General features: G+C 42.4%; 2 protein-coding genes across 2 annotated transcripts; one reads left to right on the top strand and one right to left on the bottom strand.

The window, feature by feature from the left end:
- The first annotated feature begins 1,104 nt into the window (after window positions 1–1,104).
- LOC102226911 (ras-related protein Rab-11A) lies at window positions 1,105–13,412 on the top strand. Its single transcript, XM_005801807.2, has 5 exons — window positions 1,105–1,409; window positions 5,411–5,606; window positions 6,249–6,442; window positions 7,796–7,876; window positions 11,928–13,412. Exons 1-5 carry the CDS (start codon window positions 1,370–1,372, stop codon window positions 12,065–12,067), a joined length of 651 nt encoding a protein of 216 aa, XP_005801864.1. The 5' UTR covers window positions 1,105–1,369; the 3' UTR covers window positions 12,068–13,412.
- A 212-nt stretch (window positions 13,413–13,624) lies between these two features.
- Window positions 13,625–24,238, bottom strand: mex3a (mex-3 RNA binding family member A). The gene is made up of 2 exons (XM_023330443.1): window positions 23,698–24,238; window positions 13,625–21,122 (listed from the first exon to the last, which is right to left on the bottom strand). The coding sequence occupies exons 1-2, from the start codon at window positions 24,125–24,127 to the stop codon at window positions 19,975–19,977; spliced, it is 1,578 nt and encodes a 525-aa protein (XP_023186211.1). The 5' UTR covers window positions 24,128–24,238; the 3' UTR covers window positions 13,625–19,974.
- Between the last annotated feature and the right edge of the window lie 481 nt (window positions 24,239–24,719).

Below are 24,719 nucleotides of genomic sequence, written 5' to 3' on the forward strand. Positions count from 1 at the left end.
GTATCTAATAAAAACTATTTTCTCAAACAAAAATTACATCGGTACCAATCAGACAATCAGAAATGAGCGCTATCTAAAATAGGGCTCATCTTCAATAAAGACATGGACCACTCGGTTCTTACTTTTATCTATTTTTTTAAGGTTTAAAATACTTAAGTTGACAAAAAAAAGTCTGATTTAACCTTTAATGGCCAGATTAAATATTTGTCAGTTTACTTGACTCGTTTTGATCCACTTAATTGTTTCTCTTTCTCTATGTACTATTTAAGTATATTGCGTACATTGCTTGTTTTTGTTTATGTTTGTTTATTCAACAAATATTATGAAATATTATATGAGATATTAAAAATATTGTTAAACAACTCTCAGAAAATTAGTTATACATATGTCGAATGGTGATAGTTATATTTACGCAGTTAAATTAAGCTGAGTAACATCTTTATTTCAACGTGTCTCATATTAATTCGAAGTGAATGGAGTAAATAGTATGGTCCTATATACTTTGTACTGTTGTAATATTAACCACATTATACATTGATTTCAAAGATATAATGATTTTAAAACGTAGAATCGGAAATGTATGGAACGATATTATTAACTAACCTTTTATCACACTCTTTAACGTATGAAAAATTGCACATTATGATCAAACAGTTCTTCAGTGGTTTTAATTGGTTTATTCTTTTGTTACACATACTTGAGTAGGTTTTTCAACTAAACTCCGCTTCTGTTTGAGTAAAATTACATTTAAGTAATCCAACATCTGAGTACACTTTTTTCACTCTACTCACTTTTGATAGGAAATAATTAGCCATAACATTCGTTACAACAAGAATGACATTTGAAATATTACTTTTATTATAGACGGGAGCAAGGGAGTGCTAAACAACCGAAATATTAATTTCCGTTCTTTTAATGGAGTTCTAATTACTATATGATAACTTTACTTGCCATACTTTACCTGTTGCTGCGCGACGTCATACAAACTAACAACTGGCAGCTGACTCACAATCGACAGCATAGCTGACCAATCACGTCGAAGCAAGTAACAACTGTCAAATCCCCATTGACCACTAAGAGAGCGAGAGGGGCGGGGTTTAGTGTTGACGTTACGTCGCAGTCTCGGTAATGGCAAGTATAGGAAGGAGAGGAAGACGGCCCTGAAGTTTCTTCTCTTCTGGATGTTATTGTCATTTTATTACATTTAAAACCTGCTGCTTCACTTTTTTTGTACTCTGACGGTTATTCTTCTACGTCGTTGTAGTGTGAGTGAGAACGGGGCAGGGCTAAAGTCACGGACGATTTTGTCGGTCGTTTTCGAAGTAACTAAAATACGCCCGAAGTTTGTTCGACTTCAAGCAGAGAAACTATGACGCACAAAGAGGACGAATATGATTACCTTTTTAAAGGTGAGTGGTCGTTTCTTCGCTTTTAGCTAGCTGGCTACATGTCAGTTTCACCTGTGTCATTTGATGCCACCGCGGGGATGTCGGTGTCGTAAACCGGAGCTCCTAACAACCAGCCGTAGAGACTGGGACACCTGTTTAAGCCTCAACTCTTTTCAGTTTACGTCATTAAATAAAGTCAGTGGGTTTACGGGTCATGTAGGGCAGATTATAGGACTCTAATGTGTCACTTTAGGCATCATTTGCTTCAGAGTTCATCATCTTCCAGGGCGATGACGCAATCACCTGGGGAAGCGGTGTTGGTCAATGAGGGGTCACAGTCAGATGACCCCTAACTTCTGACAGAGAGGGTCAAGTTTGTTTTGTAGTAAAAGTTTAAAAGTTGTACCATTTGATTTTAAAAAGTAACAAAAAAAAATACCCCAACCATCCTGTTGGCTTGATTTTGCCGAATTCCTGGATGGATGAATGGATTGATTGATGAGATAAACTCACATCCAGGCTGCCAAACATTTACTAATTTTAGCTTTCTAGGATTTATTTTACAATAACCTTTTTACCTCCGCATTGCAATCCTTTAAAACGTAAACTAATACAAAAATACAGCTTTGATTTTATTTTAATAGGTTATGATTAAAGGAATGCTTTGAATTCCAATACTTTATTTTAAATGTTTATTGTATTTATCACACTATTTCATAGTATAATAATGGCTTTAAAGAATATCAAAGCTAAAAAAATGAATATTTTTTTGTTTCTGGTGGTTTTAATTTCTCATGTTTAAGCAATAATCTACCAGGTAATTCAGCCTAATCTGCTGAGTTGTTGCCTCACCTGATGTGAGGGTGTAGTACCTGGGGAGGGGCCGCCATTGTTGCAGGCATGGTAGAAGCAGTTACAGCTCCTCAGAGCCACTTGGAGGTGATTCTCTTGCAGCCTTTTGTCAAAATTTCAAGCAGGTCGTCAAACTGGAAATACCTGCATGCAGGGTGAGCGTCCACAGAGACGCTGCACCTCGGAGCAGAGAAGCGATTCAATCAGGTTTTCATTTCATGTGACCAAACTAATCTGGATCTCTCCCTGCGGTGCAGGGATCCTGATAAGCAAACGGCTGCGGTTCACAGTTTTGCTTGATTCTAGAAAGCGCTCACATTGTTGCCCTTTGTTCTCGTTTTGTGAGTCAAGCAGGGTGAGCTCTTACAGAGTCACTAAGGCATCTCAGACCTTAGCCGTCCTCCTCAACCTCTTTTACTGCTTTTCAGAGGCTGGGGAATATAAACTTCTGCTCTTAAATCGAACATGTAATGACTACCCTTCTTTCTTTCCATTTTTGTGCTATCAGGGGATTTCAGACGGTCCATTAATCTCAGAGAGCAGACAGACTCGCTTTCATTCAGCCTGGCTGCAGGATTGTATTAACTGACAAAGACCTGTCATGTCTTTCAGCTTAAAAAAACCTAACTCAACAATAGGTGTGTGGCTGGGTGTGTAACGGAGCTATGACTCTACCAGTCTGGTGGCATTGGACCGTGTTGTGTAATGATTTTTCTCTTCCACCCACAGTCCTTTGTGTGAGATGAAACAGAACATGATGGTTTTACTGTCATCATATGACTCCCACATAAACTAAACTAAAGTTGCTCAGTAATGAACGAGCAGCTCCACTCAGACTGAAGCAGAAACATGACGGACGGTTGGTTCAACGTTCCCAAACCAACTTCCTGTTTCCCAACTGCTGGGCGGTGGGTCCTCAGACACACTGACTCACCTTACTGCTGTGGAAATAGCTGTCTTTGATATTGCCTGCAGGATTTCCCTCAGTGCATTATAACCCTGGCGGGTCACCAGGCTTTGCTTTCCCCCACCAGGCTGAGCATAGTTTATTTATATTAGCTTTTTTTTATTATTCACTTATTATTAAGCACTTCCTGTCTTTACCGGTCTACTCTCAGACAACTGAAGTAAATAAAGTGACAAGTCACAGATAAAGGATCAACAACTTTGGACTTGTTAATTCGGATGCAATAACTGAAATTAAAAAATGTTTTATGTCTTTTTTAGGACTTTGCAGTTGGTGTTTAGGTATTGTTAATTGTCTTCTAATAAAACATAATTACTTAGTGATATTTTCAAATTTCCAGTCAACTCTAAACATTTTTTAACTGAAAATCACTTTAGGTTGCTGGATAATCGCCCTAGCGCCCCCTACCACCGGGCTTAGCAGGATTTCTGGGGGAATCATTGGCCTGATTCACTTTACTGTCAAATATCCAGGATGGATTCAGTCACAGTGAAGGAGAGAGATGTCCTTAACGGAGGGGTCATGACCTCTCTGAGGTCACTACAGTGGAGGTAGTGTCTCATTATCATCAGGAAAACCAATGGGTGGAAAATAATAAAATGTTTTTCCATTTCTTCTCTGTGATGTGAGTCAGAGTTGATGTGTTTTTAATGACTCCTCACAGCAACACGAGGAGACGAAACAAAACTGGCTCCATGATTTATTATTTAATTGGACAATATTTATCAATATGCTAAAGATTCTCCATATCTGTTTTATCATTTTAATTCTCTTCTGGTTTCTTCCTTCTCTGTACTATAGTTTATTACAGGCAAATCAGGCAACAAAATATCCCTGTTCACTCCAATATTAGTAAATATTTTACTATCATTATTAGTTTAATTCAACCCAGAATGTTTATTAAACATATTCATGCTATAAATCTATTAACAAACTGCTAAAATACATAGATTTAAAAGCACCATCTTTGAGTCACAAGGCTCAAATAAAAAAATATGAATATTATTTTTTTATTGTTTGGTTTTTATATTTATCACAATCCAGATTCATGTAAAAACTTAGACTCTGAGATGGCATCTGTTTCAATTCAAGCCTTATGAACAAATAAAATAAGCAATAAAACATTCATAAATAATATTAGTTTTTAGTAGTTGTCATAGTTTAAACACTGAATTAACATAAAATTATCAGGACTTAATGGATTAAAAATGAGACTTTCTCAGCCAGCGATATTTTGATGATGATGTATAAATTTTCATTACTATTATCATTACTGTTATAAAATGTAATGCGATGGAGAATGGACGCAAACATCTAATTAGAAAAAGCATAAATTTATTATTTCATTGACATTTTATTTCTAAATTAAATTATTTATATATTGTTTTAGCTCTATGCGTAAGTATATTTTCACCTTTGTCATTTTGATTTATAATTATGTTTAATTTTGCATTGCATCTCTGTACATTGGTAGAGTCTAAAACTTTAAATGTTGTTTTAATTCTAGTGATTAATTCAGAATTTATCATTTATCAGAATTATTCCTTAATAAATATTTAGATGTTTTCAGGTCGCACATGTCCTGCCGTCTGTCAGGAACATGTGAATTATGGTGCACATAAGACCAATATTGGATCATGAAGCGTTAGAAAAGGTTGACAGTTATTTATATAAAACCTTCTGTTTTTTCCTGCTCTTGTTCTTCTGCAGTTGTTTATCTTTAATTTAAATAAATTTGTGTGAGAACTGGGTTATGTTCAGTCCAAGGATTCAACTCTAAAAAGATTAAATGTACTTTTTCTTTAACGGTTCTATTTTTGATTTTTAAACTGTGATAAATTAATACATTTTCTTAGAAAACATAAAGGTATAATTAATTTTTTCCTTATCGCTGACCCCATTTATGCTCTACCTCTCAAAGTCCATCATGTTGTAGCATAATAATCACCTTATTAGCACTTAAATATACAAAAAAATAGCAACAATTTAACGCTCATAACCTTGTTTTATTGTTTCCAGGGTTGCCAGACACGGTCACATGATCAGTTTCATCCTTGTTGTTATGGAAAGTAGTTTCCTCCTGAGTTTCTCTACCTCTGAATCTGGTTGTTAGTTTTGTGGTTTTGCTTTTTTACCTGCAGCATCCATGAAGCGGATCATAAATAATGAACACCGCCTGTTAACTCTTCTGTTTTCCCTGCAGTGGTGCTGATCGGCGATTCAGGCGTAGGAAAGAGTAACCTGCTCTCCCGCTTCACCCGCAACGAGTTCAACCTGGAGAGCAAGAGCACCATCGGGGTGGAGTTCGCCACGCGCAGCATCCAGGTGGAGGGGAAGACCATCAAGGCCCAGATCTGGGACACGGCTGGACAGGAGCGCTACAGAGCCATCACTTCTGCGTGAGTTCCCTCATCCAGTCCGCTCTGCTTTCTGCAGACTTCATCCTGTCTCTGACATGCAAATAGACACAGAACTGCATGCAACAGGAAGTAAGAAGACAGATGGTTCTGTATTGTGTTTGTGTGAAACACCAAAAGAAAGATGTTCCCATAAAGTACACCAGCATGTCAGGGCAGTTGTAGGTAGATAAAAATGGAGTACATTTTTGTCAAATACTTAAGAAATTTTGAAATTAGTCTCTAATTCTCTAGAAATAACTTTCAAATTTCTCAGATAGAGAAGCTTCAAATTTGCCAAAAGAATCCCAGAAATTTCCTAGAATTCTGATATTAATCAGTATTTTTTTAGAAAAAAACATGGACATTTCTGAGTTTGACAAGTTGCAAATTTGCTGGGACCTCCCCCAGGAATTCTGAGATTAATATCGAGAGAAAAAGGAATAAATTTCCACCCAAAAAAATCTCAAAAGGTTTCTAGAAAAAAACAAGGACATTTCTGAGTTTGAAAAGTCTAAGATTTGCTAGAAAAAACTCAGAAAGTCAGAATATAATACAGAATAAACATCATGAATTGTCACAGGTAAACATGAAATCAAAGCGGCGTGACAGGAAGTGACAGTGCTTGTGACCCTCTGACCCCAGGTACTACCGCGGCGCCGTGGGAGCGCTCCTGGTCTACGACATCGCCAAGCACCTGACGTACGAAAACGCTGAGCGCTGGCTGAAGGAGCTGCAGGACCACGCAGACAGCAACATAGTCATCATGTTGGTGGGCAACAAGAGCGACCTGCGCCACCTGAGGGCGGTGCCCACCGACGAGGCCAGGGGCTTCGCAGGTTCGTCGCCTCATCAACCTTTTATTGGCTCCTCATTAGCTTAGCCTGATAAGAGGCTCATTAAAACCCGATTAGACTTTATTCTGTCAGCTCATTAGGCTCCGTCACTGATACTGGGGATAATAGATGTTCAACACTTTGACCTGGTTCTGTTTGGGCCTCGTCTTCCCTGATAGCAGCAGTCTGTGTCATATTTAGAGTTATTTTGAGGAATCAAACTATTCTCACTTCAAAAGCATCAAAGTAAAACATGTTTTACCAGATTATTGGTGTAACTTGCATAAATCGGTTCTTTTTTAGCTTGTCTGGGTTCTTTGCTGATAAAAGACTCAGCAGAGCTGAATGCCAGAACGTTAAAGGCACAAATCCTGTTGCTTCAGAGCAGCATAAAGAGAATCCTTGAGGATAAAAGAAGCCGTCTCTGAGTCAAACATGACTGTTTGTCGAAATGTTTGTTTTTTCTTTATTCCACTGACCTAATCTAGGTCTTGTTTACATAATAATCCTGGAAGCATCAATGCAAAGCAGTTGATGATTATATTTTATACTGGCATTTTGTTGTTGAAACACGGTAGATCTTTTGTTGGATGGTGATGCTGTGGGCAGGAAGGATCTCCAGTAGCAATCAGCCTCGCAACAAATCTGAAGAGGCCTCTGACTGAAGACTGCTACCGTGTGACAGTCTGATGACTGCATACTAACGGCTCAGTATCCGGGCAGCAACACGTCCTGGATGACTCATCAGTTGTTGGCTAGCACTGCTAATCCACCTCATTTGCTTTTGCCGCTCCTCTTTTAATCTCTGTCTGGCCGTTTGGTCAGGAAGATGTTGGAGTAGGGGATACAATTCTTGCCTGAAATGACAGAGGAGATGCTTTGAACATCCTGCTTCTCTCTGGGATTTCAGGGTCAAAGTTCAGGTATTATTTCATCTAAAAAAAAAGGATTTAAAAAGGATTATGACATTAACCAATAATCTCTTATGCTTCTAAAATAAAAATCACATGAACCAAAACAGTTACAGAACGTATCACTTAGTTGGTGAGAAGTTTGAGACGCCCACTAGAGATGTGCAAAAAGCCTTAACATTTATTGAATTATTGAAGTAATTGTGCCTGAATTTAAAACATATAAACAAATCCAGCCTTTTTTATTAGAATGTATTCAGTGAGAAAAATGTCATGTTCATAAAGTAAAGCAAAATTTTTGCATGCCACTCTTACTTCCAACAACTCTTTGTTGTGTTTTCAGGAGAACAAAATGGTTTCCTGTGGGGACAGTAGATGAGAATCTGTGAGGAAATTTAAGATGAATATTAATATGTGTGTAACGTACCGTGTTTGTGTTCTCCAGAGAAGAACGGCTTGTCTTTCCTGGAGACGTCTGCGTTAGACTCCTCCAACGTTGAGTTGGCTTTTCAGACAATTCTCACAGGTGAGTTCCACTTCCTGCTCTAAAATTTAACCAAATTTTAACAGTAAAAAACATTCAACATTAAAGGAATCGCCAGAATTTTTCCATGAACGATGAAACATCTCTTAAGAAGTTGCATTTATGTAGTTTCTCACTTTAGCCACTAGATGGCAGCAAATTCCACTGAATCGGGTCTTGGCCTCCATCCTTTATGTGCATCCTGTTGCAAAACCTCCTGAATCTTCCTTTTAATTTAAAAAAATAGTAATTTCTGCAGCCAATCAGAGGCTAAATAAAGATCCGTCCATGTTTTCTGATGTAAGCCTCTCTGAGCAGACTCCTCAGGAGCTTCAAGGCCACACTGGTGACTTCATAATAACCTCTGAGTGGCCTGAAGGGGGAATCCAGCCTGAATCAGTCTGCATGTGGCACCTGCTGTTTGTATGCTGCTTCAGCTCCATGTTGGATCCAGCAGTGACTCCGCTTCAGGCCACACCACAGACATATTGCTTATTTCTAACGCTCAAAAAAACTTCAAACCAACATCGAGTTAGCGCTGCTAATTAGCTCATTAAGGCAGGAAAAGCAGTCATTCGCAAGCCAGTAAGGCGCAGAGCCGCCATGGCTCATGTAGCGATGTAGAGAGGGTCGTCCTGGTGGCTTATTGTCCGTACTGTCATGCTGCGATGAGTCATGCTTCTCGCAGTTTCCTCGCTTCACACCGGACTTTTATTTCAGGACAACTTTGGAGAAGTGTCTGAATGCAGCAGTGAGTCGGTGATGATTTCAGATTGCTGTTGAGTCAACAAACGAATCTCAGTTCAACTAAATGATGTAAATATGTTAGTTTGATCTGCACAGCCCTGCAGAAAGATTCAAACCCGCTAAACCTGTCCAGGTTTAGACCTGTCACAATAACACAGTTTTCTGGATGATACATTTTCCCAGAAATTGTTGCGATAAACATAAATAAATGTTATTGTTTTGACACCATTTTCAAGTAATATAATGGTAATAATAATAATGCAAGAACACATTCTCAAAGATCAATAAAATTTAAATTCAACTGAACATTTAATACTGGAGCTGGAAAACATTTCAAATATTAAAAATAAATAAAATAACAGAAACGACAAATAAAATAAATTATTTAGTCTCTGTAAACAAAATTGTCTTTCAGAAAAAGGGCTGTTTGAGACCAAAGCACCAGACTGAAGACTTTATCACCCAGTTTTTGATAGAGAAAAATGGAAATTATTGAGTTTGTTTTAATTTATCATGACATGAATTGATTTGTTACTTGGTAACAGGCCTACCTGTCAAAATAACAAATTTTGCTGGGCAATACATTGTCCCTGAAATTATTGCAATAAATGATATTATGGTTTTGAGGCCATTGTTGACTGATAGTAGCTCCGTTTCTATTACACTGTGCGGAAAACTTTGTGTGTATTATACTAATGTTGAATAAGGACAATTTTGCAATTGTGGTATTTACATTAGATAAGAAAAATAATTATAATCATTTGTGAATAAGTTTGTTCAAACTATAAATCATTAGAAAACATGCCGCGTCGTCATCCTCCAACTACTTCCTGTCTTCTTCTTCTTCATGGTTTGCACCAGTGGCAACATCCAGTTGTTGATCATGCGACTCTTGTGATATGAAAAATGTTTTTTGTTGTAGTTTTGTGAAATAAACTACATCATCCGAGTGCCAATATTTAAAACAATTCTATAATGTTCTGTACTTCATCAAATTTCATCAATTTATATTTAAACAAAAAACAGGTTTGTGCAAAACATTCTGTAGCTTAAATTACCAGTATTTGGCTAGTTTAGCCATTTGGCTTTTTCCCTAAGGAAAAAAAAAAATCAAATACAAAATTTAAAAAAAATTAAGCAGACTAAAATCAACTTCTGAGCATTTTGAATTGATTCATAATTCCCAGTATAAGAAATTATTATTAACCAGTAGCATGGAAATGGCATGATAATGAAAGTTCACATGAATCCTCTCAAGGATAAATAAACTCATTTCCAAAAACATTTAACACCGAAGCTGGAAGACATTTTAAATATCCAAAATAAATAAACCAAAAACAAGTAAAATGGATTATGAAGTCTCTGTAAACAAACTTGCCCTTCAAAATATATTAATCTTTCTCCTCAGACAGGAAAACAGGCAAAACTGCCAGCTAGGACTTTTGCAGGGGAAAAAGAGTGTAGACTGTACTAACTGCTGTCTAAATGATGCTGGTTTTTTAACGAGATTAAAGGGCAGCGTCTCTTCAGCAATTAAGCAGAATGTCTTAGTGTGCATCATTCTGCTCGGGCCTTTTCCATTTAGTTTGACGATTAGACGCCCCAGTGGTTGCGTTCTGCCAGGGAGACACAGACAGACTATTGGTGGGAGTGTTTTAGTTCTTCTAAGCTCGGAAACCGGCACCGGAGGATTTCAGGTGAAGATCCGTGTTTGTTGCGTTTAGTTGCTCCTGTTTTACAACAAACGCAACATACCAGATTAATTAACCAACTTTGAGAGGAAGAAAAATGATACATGCTCAATTAGTCTGGATGGAGAAAATGTTAAAATATCCATTTCCATTTGCTTTCAGAGATTTAGTTATATTTTGGCGTGGACTTTGACTGGACCACCTAAACACATGAAAATACTGTAATCTAAACCGTCCAGCACAGCTCAGGTTATGGTCATCCTGTTGGAATCTTACCTGATCAGCTTTCATGTCACTTTTAAAGAAAATCCTCCCCACAGCATGATCCTGCCTCCACCCTGTTTCATGGTGTTATTTTGGTTTCCTCTCACATTAGCACCACATTACTGCTGACGATCTTTAAAATGGATTTCTTTGGGTTTTCTTCTTGTCACGATTAAATAAAGGCGAGATTGAATGCAAACGGACCGGCAACAGGAAGTGGACTACAACAGAGGGCGTTCTGGGTAAATGGAACCAAAACAAATGCGCAAGATAAATCCTACATCCATTAAAATCTGACTTTAGTTTACATTTGGTGAAGAAGGGAGTTACGCTCAGTGTCTTCATCAGAAATTTTTGTATATATAAGCATTTCATATCAATCGACATCAATAATTGTCTATCGGTAATTATTGATTAGTTTTAAATATCTGAGATGCTGCTAAACTGGTGACCTTCCCAATTTTATCCACAGTTTTCACTCCACACTGTTTTATTTTTTATTTTTACACAGTTATGAGGCAAACTGATGCTGCGCAAGTTACTCAGCAGGTTGTTGCTAAGTAACCAAAGAATGAGTACGTTGCTAGGCAACCAAAGAGTTAGTTGATGCCACCAACCTGACTTTCCGGTTCTACAGCCAAATGCTTTCCTACATCTCCCAGAATGCTGCGCGGTTCTGGTTCAAAGTTCAGTGAATATTCTATATCATCACCTTCCTAAAATGAAGTGATTTTTTTTTTTTTTCCAAAAATCACCCTCCACCCCCCCTTTTTTTTTTTTGGCTAAAAGATGATTTAGCCAAAAAAAAAGGTAAAGGTATATTGATTATTGTCCGCTATTCCTAATATAACGGCCTACGTCATTTTGTGAAAATGCGATTTTGGCAACAAAACAAAAACAAAAAAAATTGCCACTTCTTTTTTTACCAAAAGATTGATTTAGGCAAAAAAAAAAAATAAATCACTTTTGGAAAAAATCACTTTGGCCATTCCATTAGGAAGACCAAATATAGCATATTCTATCAGATGTATTGACTACTGATTTTGATAATATACCTATAATAATATGTATTGGTACCGATTTATTGTCCAGCCTTACATCAAAGTTAAGGTGAAAAAGTTAAAGAAGTCTCTCTGTTTTTGCGTCACCCTGTATGTATTCATTTATTTAATGGCCTGCTTCGTGTTTAAATGAGGATTCTTCCACATGACGGAGCGTTGCCGGTTCAGGACGGAAGAATCCGTCTCTGCTGCCAGGAGTCTGGAAGCAAAAGTTGTTGTTCAGTTTCGCCGTCCTGATCCCGAAATGTCCCGCTGCCTGTCCCGTCTCTCACCACCCTCTGTCCTCCGCAGCCATCTACCACATCGTGTCCCAGAGGCAGATGACGGGCCAGGGCAACTCGGACTTCTCTCCGGCCTCCAACGTGGTTCCCATCACGGTGGAGCCCACCCAGAGCTCGTCCAGTAGGGGCGCCTGCTGCCAGAACAACTGAGACCTCGCCGCTGACCTCCGCCTTCGTCTCACCGCAGCGCCGGCCGGCCAGACGGACAGACGGAGGCGCTGACGGGTAGAGGGACGCTTCCACTGGGTTTGTGTAGATACGAGGGGGGGAGCAATAAATGAAGGATGGACAGGATGTGATGTGGGAGGGTTGGGATTTTATAAGAAGCTGCCTCATCACCATGGATTCAGGTTCTGATGTGAAACTGAACATGCTATCAGGCCCTTTTTTCTCCTCCTTCTTCTGCAGTTTCTCTCCTAAAAAGCCGGATTGTACAGGCTTCCTCTCCGTTTCTCACTCCTGGGATGCTGGGCTGTAACAATCCACTCCCAGAAGACTGAAAAGCAGCCTTCTCTCCCTTCTCTCCCTTCGTTTTCTGGAATATTTAGAAAATTATGTTCTTCTTTATATTTATTAACACTTGTCTTGTTTGGCCAAAGGGTTTCCCACACTAACCGCTTCACAGAAAAAAGGGATTTTCTCTTCGTTTGATTGTTTTCTTTCATTTAAAACAAGTCTTTCCATGAAGGAATCAGGAGAGTTTGACTCCATCCTTCCCTGTCGGTGACGAGCAGCTTCGCTCTGAGTGCTTTTGATCTTTGTTTGGGCGCCTCTCCTACTCTTCACACACTTTGTGCTCCGAAGATGAGTCATGCTCCCGCCAGCCTCTGCACAGCGTTGACTCTAAATGGGATGGGATGGCTGCGCCTGCCGCCGCTGCCGGATGGGTTAACTGCAGAGCATGTCGGCTCCCATCCTGACCGTTTCACCTTTTCCCCCTTAAAACTGCGCGGCGGCGATGGGGGGAAAGATGTGGTTTAGAAACGCGGACGAGCCGCCCGCTAGCTGGGACGGATGAATGAATGGATGGATGGATTGGGTTTCAGGGGATGAGATAGTGAGGCCACTCAGCCCTGCCCTGCTCCTGTGGTCTCTGATGTACAGTGATGGCTTGTTTTACTGTAAATGAAATCCTCCGCTGCCTGCACACCTACTGCTCTCTGGCTCTGCTCTCTGCTGTATGTAACTGGAAGAGGACTCTGCCTCCTGGGATCCCCCTGAGGTCTGCCCTCACTTTCACTCGTCTTTATTTCCTGTCCGATCGGTGGGGGTTGTGTTCGGGAGCCAGGGCCGCGTTTGTTAGCGTCTCATAGCGGAATAGAAGAGGGAGGGAGGGGCTTGATTTAATCCAAAGGTTAGACACACAGGGTGTTTATTTCCACATCAACACGAGTCTTAAACTGGGTGTAGGTCGACATTTTTAAGCCTTTATTCTGTTGTATGTATATTTGGACTGCACATGTATAAATAAATAAATCAGATTTGTTATAGCTCATCTTTTATGTGTCTCCAGTTTTAAAAACAACCAGCTCATTATTGACCATCATACCCTCTAATATCCAGTGTAATTTAAGATGTTTGCAAAGTGCTGCAGGCTGATATTTTCCCTCTGATTACTGATTATTAAATATTAATCGTCATCATCTACAGATCAATCCAGCCATCAGGACTCTCAGGGAAAAAAACACAATCTGCTTAAACTGGAAATCATTTCCTTTTTGTTTTATTAGAAACATTTACAATACATTTTGAATCTTGAAAAAATAACAAAGAACCAGAACTAACATGGCGCAGATACAATAATAATTATAATAATCATAATAAAAATGTCTCCAAAAATGTAATTCACAAAAAAACATGTGCTATAAGAAATAAACCTGCAATATTTCCTGCCTTGTGAGGGCATGGCACACTGTAACAGAGTTCATAAACTTTTTTTAATCTTTTTTTTTAATGTTTTTTTTCCCCATCCATCAACGATCCGCCTCAGAGGGCCGCAGCGGCGACGCCTCCCTCACTGTTCACAGAGAAACCAGAACCGAACGCCGGCTGCTGCCGGCCCCAAACAACTAATGCACTACAACCACTATTAGACCGGTATGAAACACCTACTGTGCTGGAAAAATTGGAAACGCTACCGAAGACAAACTGTCAGACTGCATCGGCCTCTTTGGAAAAGGGCGGAGTTTCACCAGCGAGCGCCATGTCGGTCCCCAACCGTTCACACGCAGCGGGAAAACCGCGCTCTCTGAGTTTGGGATGCATTTTATTCGTTTCAGGCAGAAGAAGTTTCGTCTCTTGTACAAATGGAAGCTATTTCTTTGCAGCGTAACACATTTTCTAAGTGAGAGGTCAGACATTGGTGCGGGGGACTGAAATGGTCTCCGTCTGGCTCCAAACTCCCTTCGGCTTTTCTAAAGAGACTCCAACTATGAAAATCTACAGCGAAGAAACGGTGCGAGCGTGCCGCCGCACCGTTTCTCCTGGCTAAGTGACCATACAATATACATGCAAACTAGTACGGTAATGAATCTGGAGTGTTTGTGTGTGAGTGTGTGTGTTTGCATTTAGTTACACAGATCTACACAGTGCGCTGGCTCCTCCTCGACTTGCACTTCACCTAATTAACGCATCAGGAAAAGTCGATCAAAAAGGCTTTTTTTTTTAAGCCGATCACGCTCCGCTGCCATGGATCGATCAGACTGAGTTGTGGATGTAGGAGATGTGTGAATGAAAGTGTTTACAAGTTGTGTGTGTGTGTGGCCCTGCTGGGCGAGAGGGTCACAGCTGCCTCATTCACTCCAAGCATTGCAGTTTTTCTTCTTTTACATTTTGATAAGAAAAAAGCGAGTTTAGATTACAGAGGAAATGAGTAATAATGCGTTCAGTCAGTAACATGGGGTTGGGAAGGGCGGGGGTTACAGCAAGCAGCACTGCACAAAGAATGCTGATGCAAGAAAAAATAGAGTTGAGGCACAAAATCGATGCTCTGTGACTAAAATATCTCCAAATTCTAAAAATATTCTATTATTTTCTGTAGTTCTTCCGTTGTTAATGCACTGATGTTGCAGTAGTGCATGTCTGAAGTTAAAATTTCAGCTATGGGGAAACTCGTTCCCACCTACTTCATCCACTGTGAAGCACGTGGGCAAAGTGTCCATAACTTTCATAAATAAAACTTCTCCTTTTTAGTTATTAGTAGAAACTGACTTTCCTGTGTTTAGAAATATATTAACTTCTTGTCATTTTAATTAAAAAACAAAATGTCTTGAGGTTACTCATAAATACGTTGCTTCATTTTCCATAAATAACATCCAGATACTGACTTTTTTTTCCTCTGCTTTCTATGAAATAATAACCCATGTTAGCAAAATAGATCTGAAAAACTGTAATATGTTTTTTTTATTCATTTTTAAGTTACTTTCTATAAATGCATGTGGAAGAACTCAAATATAGACTACGTCGAAAACCTGTTGCAAATTCCTTCCAAAAAAACTAACTTAAAGCTCACTTGTAAATTGTGAAAAATAAAAAAGGGTGCATTAGTTTATTTTTCCCCCATTTTTTTTATTTCTTTTTACATTCAAATGCATTGCTTGTTCAATGTGTGACTGACAGGTTGGTAGAATTGCTTAAGTGCATCCATTGAAAATAAGGATTTCCTATCACTCCTTTAAAAGGGTTTCTACAGAAATGCATAAAGACCTTTTTGATATTAAGAGAAGAAAAACATCTACTTTTTACTATAATAGCAACCTTAATACGATATAGTAAATAATACTAACACAAACATAATGTATCACTGAGTTGTCCCACCCTCTGCTGCTCCGCAGGAAGTCCTTACTCCAGGTGAGCTGGACAAATGAAACTTATATTCTTAGGAGTTAAACTATGTTTCAGTCAGTTAAACTACACAGTAAATATATGATTTTAAACTGATGTTCTCTTTAAGGTCTTAAAGCTTTTATACACTTTAGATATCAGGCTGCTGGATCCTTTTTATGAGTTTCTTCTTGATAAATCTTACCTATTTTAATAGTTTTGAGAATCATGCAGGTGAACTTAAGAGAGTTAAATACAGAATATTTTAAAAATCTGGTTTCCGTTTAATCAAAAATCCTCTTTTAGTGGCTCAAGCTCATCAGGTTGGAAAACATAACCTGATTTCTGGGCCAGAATAGTTCTGTCTGCTAGTGGTGTTTAACTTTTGGGAGTATTTCAATCTGTAGGATCACTTCTTAGTTCAGTAAACTGTAAATAAAAAGGCAGATTATTATGCTAGATTGGTTAAAACGATGTAATAAGTTAGCTCTCTTCTGTTCTTTGGTTAAATCTGACCTTTTTCTTTCAAAGTAAAGAAAAAAATAAATCATCGCGGTGCAAAATAAGGATTAAACGACAGCATCATCCTCATGCCATCAGAAGCTGTAAACCTTGCCGGACTCTTTAACAAAATAAAAGTCCTGAATATGATTGATACAAACATGATTAAAATCCCAAACTAACCCTGAAGCTGTTCTACTCATTCAGGTCACTAAAAGACAGAAATGCAGCAGGATTATGCTAATAACGAAGGTCAGTTTCTAAACAGAACATTATTCAAAGAGCTGACTCCCAGTATCCTCCTATTATTGCTTTCCTGATAAATAAAAACTGATTTCTTCTATAGGGGCTAAAAGTTCTTAAATATTTGCCTATTTAATTAAGACTGGATACATCAGTGGCTTCATAAAATTCATTCTTACTGTTTATAGTAGTGTCTGCTTATCTATATTTGGATGACATACTTAGTAAATAATATTTCTTACATGTATGGATCTATCTAATATACTAATATAGTCAAAAGGGTGACGGGGCGCATATATAAACATTTTATCTCCTAGTTTGTTTTTTTTTAAATTTATTCTAAAACATCGACGATGACACTTTGAGATTGTTAAAAAGTAATGAAAAACTCACTTTAGGCGGGCCTGCGTCTGGCTCTTCCTAGCTGATACACACACCATATTTACAACACGGTGCCTTCACACGAAGAACACTCCTTAACTTACAGCGTCTAAACCGGGAGAACCTCCAATAAGACATCTTTGTTAAACCAGTGCAAAACTGAAAAGAGGGGAAAAATGATGAGAACTCCCAAATTGTCACTACTGAGCACAAGAATCACCAAACCACACAAGAAAAAAAATGATAGGGAATCCTTATGTGCGTGTCTTTCAGATTGTGAGATAGATTTCACCATCAGCGGTCGGTTTGGTATTAATCAGATGCGCGTGTTTTATAATAAGGTGCTTTATTCTTTTTTTTTTTCTTTTAAGTCATGTGTTTTTAAAGAGCCTAATGTCCAGAATCCCCCCTAATCCCCACCCGAGCGGTTTGATTCACATTCTTCTTTTCCAAAAATAACTTCTTTACAAAGTTGGTTATTGGGGAGTGGTACTGTATCAAAAGGCCAAAGTTGCTACCTTGTCAGCCAAAGCAATGGCAATATTCCATAAAAAACATTAAGGCAGAAATAAAACAAACAAAAAAATACTAAGTTCAAAGAGCGGGGGTCGTCCCGCTTCGTTGTGACGCTGAAAGCTTCGGCCAGACCTCTGTGCATTTTCTCCTTCCCTAAAACTCAGTCCTCCTCAGATTTCTGGGAACTTTCGATGCCAGTCCGGTGCTCTCGCTGCAATCATGCCAGCGGTCACTTCTCCTCCTTCTTCTTCATTTTGTTTTTCCTTTAGGGAAGGGGGCTTTTAGGCCCTGAAGACTGGATTTGTTTTGTTAAAATGAGACCCCCAAATTATTCAGGCCTGCTGGGTCGCCGGTGCCGGCCCACATGTGACAGCAGCTCAACACTCGCTCAAAGACCTGATGATCAGTAGAGCTGCTCGGTCTGCAGGGGGGGTTTTTTTCCTCCTTTTTTTTTCTTTTTTTTTTTGTCTTGAAGTATACTCCTCCCTTACTCCCTCCCATCATTCAACAGCTTTAATCCCCCCAACCCCCCGATCCATTGCTCTAGCCCTCTGAAATCCCCAGGCTGGGGCTAAGGCAGACGCAGCGGGTGTGTAATTTGATTCAGCATGAGTGCTGGTTAAATGGGGCGTTTCCTCTGCCTTCCTGTCAATTACAATAGTCTGATTTCATTGTGAAAGTAACGCGAGTTGGGGGCCGGGGCCGTTCGAGGCGAAGGGCCAGTCGTGGGATGCCCCTTACAGTAGAAACTGTCCCACAGATGGCACCCAAAGAGGGGGATTAACACGGGCCCCCTGTGATATGATCACTAAACGGTTTGCTTTTCATCAACTGGAATAAATATTCCAGGTAACTGGATTATGAATGTCTCTCCTAAACCTCCATTTTATTTCACGGCTGCCAAATGCGGCTAGTGTCTTTCTGTGTCCATGTGTGTTTTGGGACAAAAGAGTGCACCCCCTCTCCTTGTCCCCGTTTGGGTAAGAAAAGGAGCAGGGGGAAAAAAGGAGGGGTTTCCTATTCGCCTAGCTCCCTTCAGTGGATCGGGGGTCCAGAGTCCCCACACGGTCCGCACCTGGACCGACCCATTTGCCTAATTATCAATGAGCGAATCCAGGCTGTGTCCGAGGGCTCCGTGGCCCACGCCGGCCGCCACCGAAGGCGCAGACAATACGGCTCAAAAGCAAACGGTCCAACTGTAAGCCCAGCAGCACCGGTGGAGGTGGAGGGGAGGCATGAAAGCCACTCCCAAAGAAAAGAGAGAAAGAAAGGGGCTAGGCGAGACCTCCAAACTCAGGGTCAGAGCCGCAGCGCGCCGCGAAACACCTGCTCTTGTACAGCTCTGCTAATTACAGGGGGGACGGAAGGCCCCTCGCAGGAGAAAGGATTACCAGCCCTGGACTCTGTGTTTTACAGTATCTGCTCCTTTAATCTACTGCTGCTGATTCAGGAGACGATTCATTCAGCTTCCGTCCAATCTTAAGGTTCTCCGAGGACACGAGAGGGGGGCTCCCGCCTCGTCCTCCATTGTTAGCCAGACGCGGCCAAACGACCGCACGACACAATAAAAGCGTGGTTAAAGTGGCTTTGAGACAAGTCCTTGGGGAATATCAAAAAGGGGCCAACTGGATGGATTCCAAGGCTTTTTGGCCTCGCAAATTAAATCAACGCTTTAAGCCAACCGAGGAGCCACATGCTTTTCAAGAGCCACGAGCAGCAAAGCATTACCGAGTCTTTTCAACAAACTGTGGTGACCAAAGCGTCACCAACGGCTACCGGTCGGAGAATCCCCACCTTTACAGCAACCCTCATCCTCTCTCTGAATAATATCCATAAAATTCAAGCAGTTTCTATAAATAATTAAAATCCTATCCTTTTTAAATCTGTTTTCTAATGAAATAAAGATTTGCTTCATCTCTTTCTGTATAGATCCCGACTGGAACGAACCCATACACGTTTATCCTTTAGCCAGAATACTTTGGACCAATTATCCGAACCCACAATCACAGTTTAACTGAAAACGTCGAGTTTAACTTCACATCTGCTGCTTTTGAATTTCTCAAGGTACGATTTTAACAATCCTGTTTTAGACCAAGATGATTGTAAGGTGCAATAAGTTCTGTTTGTTATTCCTTCTAGTAACAACATTGACTTTGTAGGTCAGTCAAGTGCAGATTGGGTTCCTCATCAATCATCTGTTTCCTTCAATAAAACCCACTTTAAGATAAAAAACCAAAAAAAAAGAATCGAAGAATAAAATGTTCACATTACTGTCTACCTCTGCCTACACTGTGATTCATGAAAGAAAAACAGCAGCAGTCAAAAAACTGAAAATGCAAGGTACTATACTTCTCTTATAAACAAAACTTTTATAAAATATATATGCATATATATATAAAAAGAAAAACTTAAAAATATTTCTTATACTTTTTAGTAAAGCAAGCAGGCCTTCTAAAATATCTGCTTGATTGTTTTTAAATTTTCTGAAAAACAAAAATGTATATAATAATAATGATAATAATAGTAATCATAAGAACAGTAAATAATTATTGAAGAAACACTGAGGAAACTAAGGATAAAACGGACGTGGTTCTTTAGGAGAATATCCGGATGGCCTGAGTGACCTGGGTGTGGCACACCGGGCACTCCGGGTGGTTCAGCTCACAGATTCGGATGGCGCACTCCATGCAGAACAGGTTGTGGCCACAGGGCACCAAGGCAGCCGTCACTTTGCTCTCAAAGCAGGTCATGCAGTCCCGCACGGTGGCCGGCGGAGAGTCCGGCACCGGCAGGCGGCCCGGGAAGCCGTCCCCGGCCGAGGCGGGCTCGCTGTGGGCGCGGCGAGCCTGGGCATGAGGCGAGCCGGAAACGATGCTGGTGACTGAGTTGTTGGGGGTCCCGCCTCCGCAGGGCTCCGGTAACCCAGGAGAGAGTCTGGTCAGGGGCAGCGGGAGGCCGCCGAAGCTTTTGGAGCGCTGCTGGGTGTAAAAGGACACCTGTTTGGGGTAGTCGGGGTCCCCCCAGCCCTGGGTGCCCTCAGATCCAAAATACGAGCAAGGTTTCTCTCCGGAGCTGGAGAAGTTGCTCTTGTTGTAGATCCCCCCTCCCTCTCCTCCTCCTCCCCCGCTCCCGCCTCCAACCATGGCATCTGAGAAGTTCTGGCGGTAGCTGCTGGTGAGAGGCTTGCGCTGGCCCCCCTGCAGCCCCCACACCTGCTGTAGCCGGCTCTCCAGACCGCCGGTGCTGCCTGCCGGGCTACTTCCCCCGTTCGGCCCCAGACAGTCGTTCTCGTTGTTGTGGTCGTGCAGGCCTCCTGTTCGGAAGGCGATGTGCGCCTCGATCTCCTCGCGGGCGCGCTCAGCATTGCTCGGGGAACCCGTGATCTCAAAGACCGGGTCACGGTCTCGGCTGGGGGTCACGATGTACGTGCAGGTCTGCTGCTGGATGCGCTTAATGGTGGAGCCCTTAGGCCCCACTACCAGCCCCACAACACGGTATGGCACTCTCACCTGAATGGTGGTCTGACCCGGCAGAGGCGTGGGCGGGGAGCCGCTGAAGGACACCCCCAGCTTGTTGCGGGAGGCGCGGAGCATGGAGAAGTGCTCTGCAGCAGAGATGATTTCACGACGGGCCAGTGCAACATCTTCCTTCCGGCCAGTGATTAAAAACACAGGCTCCTCTCCTCGAACGGGGGTCTTGATGTAGGTGTTGGTCTTGGCTCGCAGAGCTTTTATCTTGCAACCTGAAAAGACACATTTCAGACATTTTTAAGCAAGTCAACAAGACTTTCCTGATAATTACATAAAAGGATAACTGGTGGAAATCCATCTAATTTAGTTGCGTTGCTCCTGTTGACTGCTTCCACTTATTAATGTTTCACCAGCAAATGATATTCAGACTAATTAGCATGATTTATGAGGTCTCCGACTCCACAGTATTGTTGCTCTGAATCACAGCTCACCAAGGAGAACATGGAGAAGTGTCGATCTGCACAAACGTGGCGGATTTGGTGAACTTTACACTTTCGCTACATTGCTGACCTCTCCTTGAACCTGCGACGCCGTCAACCCAGAGCCGCATCGTTTTCGGACCATTTATATCTCCACATCTGCCTGTTTTTGATCACTGTTTATGAGTTTACCCTATTAAAGTGCTTTTAAGACGGCATCCTGATCTGAGTGAGCGCAGGGTAATGTTCTTTCATTAGATTGCCTGACCTTGTAGTAGGACAGAGCAGGGTATGTATCGTTTCTGGATGGATTGCCAGGTACAGGCGAGGTCAAGAAACGACAGCAGTCCTGCGTATGTTGGCTCCTCATTAAGGTGAGCTCCCGTGTTTACTGCAACATGCTTCGAGGAGGCCGGTCCAACTCGCTGGCTAACCCGGTAAAATCATCGCTAACCGGCGAAACGTCTACTTTCTAACGCTGCCACACAGACCCACTTTGCTCAGGAACACTCACTTCCTGGGAAGCGGCTGTACGGAGCGAGGGATGGTGGTGATACTCAGAGGGGTTAGAGCAGCTCGTGCCCCAATTTTGAAAATGCCCTCCAAGGCCACAGCACGGCATTAGGCTAATAAACCCGCTCATGACACAGGGGCTTAAGGAACTATTCAGTTCCCTTTCCCAAACTACATCCTAAATTTGAGCAAGTACACATTAGTCTCTTAATTAAAGGATTATCAATAAATAAAATAGGCAAGGATGAATTAATCAAGAGCAGAATTAAGGTCACAGGAGACAGATTCACACTCATGCTGCTAAACTGTAGTGAACGAGGTGATTCAAAACAAAGCCATGCTTCATCAGAGGAGAGGAGGGTGCAAGAGCATCGGCTGACAGGAGAGAAAAAATAATCATCCCTTCATGACAGGAAGCTCCAGCTTTACCCAGACAGAGTAGGGGGGTGTGACCAAAGAGCCAACCAAAGCAGGCTCACCTCAGTTCCCCCCAAATCAGACATAAAACCAGCCCAATCGCTGGTCCGCTCTGTCCGTTAACGGTTATCCCATTAAAATCCAAAACTAACACTTCAGAGTGAAGAGTGGGAGTCGCACAGGGAAACAAGGGGCACTCAGCAGCACCGAGTCCACAAAATATAATGCAGCGGGGGTTGGGCACTCTGCAAAAGCAGCTCCTCTGGAACCCTGATGGTTTTACGGACGTCTGGTTGGAGGTAAAGCTGGATTTCACCGACAGAACCTCACCCACCCTGCAGTCTTTGTGCCTGCTCAGAGCCCAGCCCCCCTCTGGCTCCCCAGCCTGACAGACAGCCATGTGGCTTGGAGGGTGTGCACCCAAACGGGGCTCCAAGGCACCGCCAGACCATTCAGCTTCCACTTCCTCTGCCCATCATGGCAGCACCCCCACCAATCAATACAGAAAACACTCCCCTGCCCCTTCTTCAGGCTTGTCTGCAGAAACTTCTGCAAAAATACAGCTGCAACTTCTGGCTGGGCTCCCCAAATCAATGCCCCCCTCCTCCTGTTGGAGCTCACCCCACCCCAGACACACACCTTTGTTTGACAGCTGTTGTTCACTCGTCTTCCACTCTTTGTTCAGCAGGAAAAGGGAAACAGGAAAATTAGAATCTCAATCTGCTTTGTTTTGGGATCTAAACTTTCCAACTGTCTGACGTGAAGAGCAGAGAAACAACAACAAGGTGAGCACGTTTTCTTTGTCCAATTGTGTCACTGGGCCAGTGCGCAACGTAAACAACAAGCTGGATAATAAAAAAGAAGGGCTTGAAACATCCAGCACTTTTTACGGCCAGATGACTAATATTTGGTGATGTTGTTGGGTTGAGACGAAAAGACGCCCCCCTCGTCGCCAGTTGCATGTTTTTTTTTTCTTTTTTTTAAACAGTCTGGCGCGTCTCAGACGACAAAGGAAGCAGCGCTCTCCTGCTCCACAGCGCGTGTCTGCGCGCTGACATTGATGGCGTGGATGTGGAATCATTCGCCCAGGAGGGAAGGGAGCTTTCTCCCAGTATTTCCCACCCTCTCCACCCCCCTTCCCTCTGCGCAAATACGCTCAAAAAGAGCGAGAAATGAGCGCAAAACGGGCGAGCGGATGGTTTCTGTGGAAAGATGAGAACTTGAAACATTTGAAGCGGAAAAAGAAAAAGTGGGAGGCTGATGCCTCTGAGGAGTAGCTATAAAAAAAGGGAGCCCACACCACTCCCTTTTCTTTGTCAAATAACACCAGGTAACAGTTGGAGCACAACAAGCGGGCGGCTCAGGGAGGCATGCAGCCTGTTTGAGGGGAAGAAAAGCAGGAAGTTTGTAGGGAAATAACGAGCGGGCTGCGGTTTACCTTGCCTCCCCACTATCTCGGCCACATGTTCGGAGCTGGGCACCGGGACGCATTCTGTTATGTTGCAGCCTCGTCCTTTAGTCTCTGCTGAGGAGCTGTCGTACAGGGCGCACAACTTGCTCTTCCCCTGCAGGATGGCCGCGTCCCCGCCGCCCCCGACGCTGTTGGCGTGGTTGTGGTGGTGGTTGTTGTTGTTATTGTTGCTCCGGTCCTGCACTCCTGTTGTCGGGGCTCCGCCGCCGCCGTCCTCGCCTTCCCCGAGCCCCAGCAGCGACAACTGGCCGAGCGCGACCCTGAGGGCACGGGAGTCGTCCTCCTCCTCGTCGGGCGCCACGAGGAGACCTTCGCCGCCGAAGCCGGAGCCGGCCAGATCCCCGCCGTAGCCCCCATTTTTCTCCATGATCCCTGCTAGAACCAGCAGGCTAGGCATGGCTAACAAAAGAGTGTGTGAGACAAAGACAGGGGAAAGAGACTGGAGAAACAGCACCCGTGCCGCCTCCTCCTCCTCCTCCTCCTCCTCACCCCTCCTCCTTCCCTCTTTGCGCTAGACCCTCCCACAGACCGCCCCCATCTCTCTCCATCCGCCAGACTCTCGGTACAGTACCGAGCTCCGGCCGTCTGCTCGGTGGATGGGGCCGGGCCGATGCGTTGCTCCACCCAGTCTGGTTTTACACCGACCCCCCCTCCGCCTCTCCTCTCCTCCCTCCGTCCTCAGTGAGACAAAAAACGAGCCTCCCTCTCTCCCTCCCTCCGTACCATTCCGTCTCAGGTTCGCCAGCATGTGGCGGCCCACATCCAGCCCTTCTCCTGTGCAGGAAGGAGGAAGCGTTCAGCTCGCCTCCTGCGCCGCATGCAGGCGCAGAAACGCAGCCGCGCTGCGGAGCTGCGGCAGCGCAGCGAGCTGCATATTTATATTTTTGGTGACTTATGTAAGAAGAAGAAGCCGTCCAGGATGTAAACAGTCACTTAAAGGTTGCAAGGGCAAGCGCGCACATGGTCATCTGCTGGAGAAAAAGATGATG

The sequence above is a fragment of the Xiphophorus maculatus genome, chromosome 3 (assembly GCF_002775205.1).
Source record: "Xiphophorus maculatus strain JP 163 A chromosome 3, X_maculatus-5.0-male, whole genome shotgun sequence".
NCBI classification, from domain to species: domain Eukaryota; kingdom Metazoa; phylum Chordata; class Actinopteri; order Cyprinodontiformes; family Poeciliidae; genus Xiphophorus; species Xiphophorus maculatus.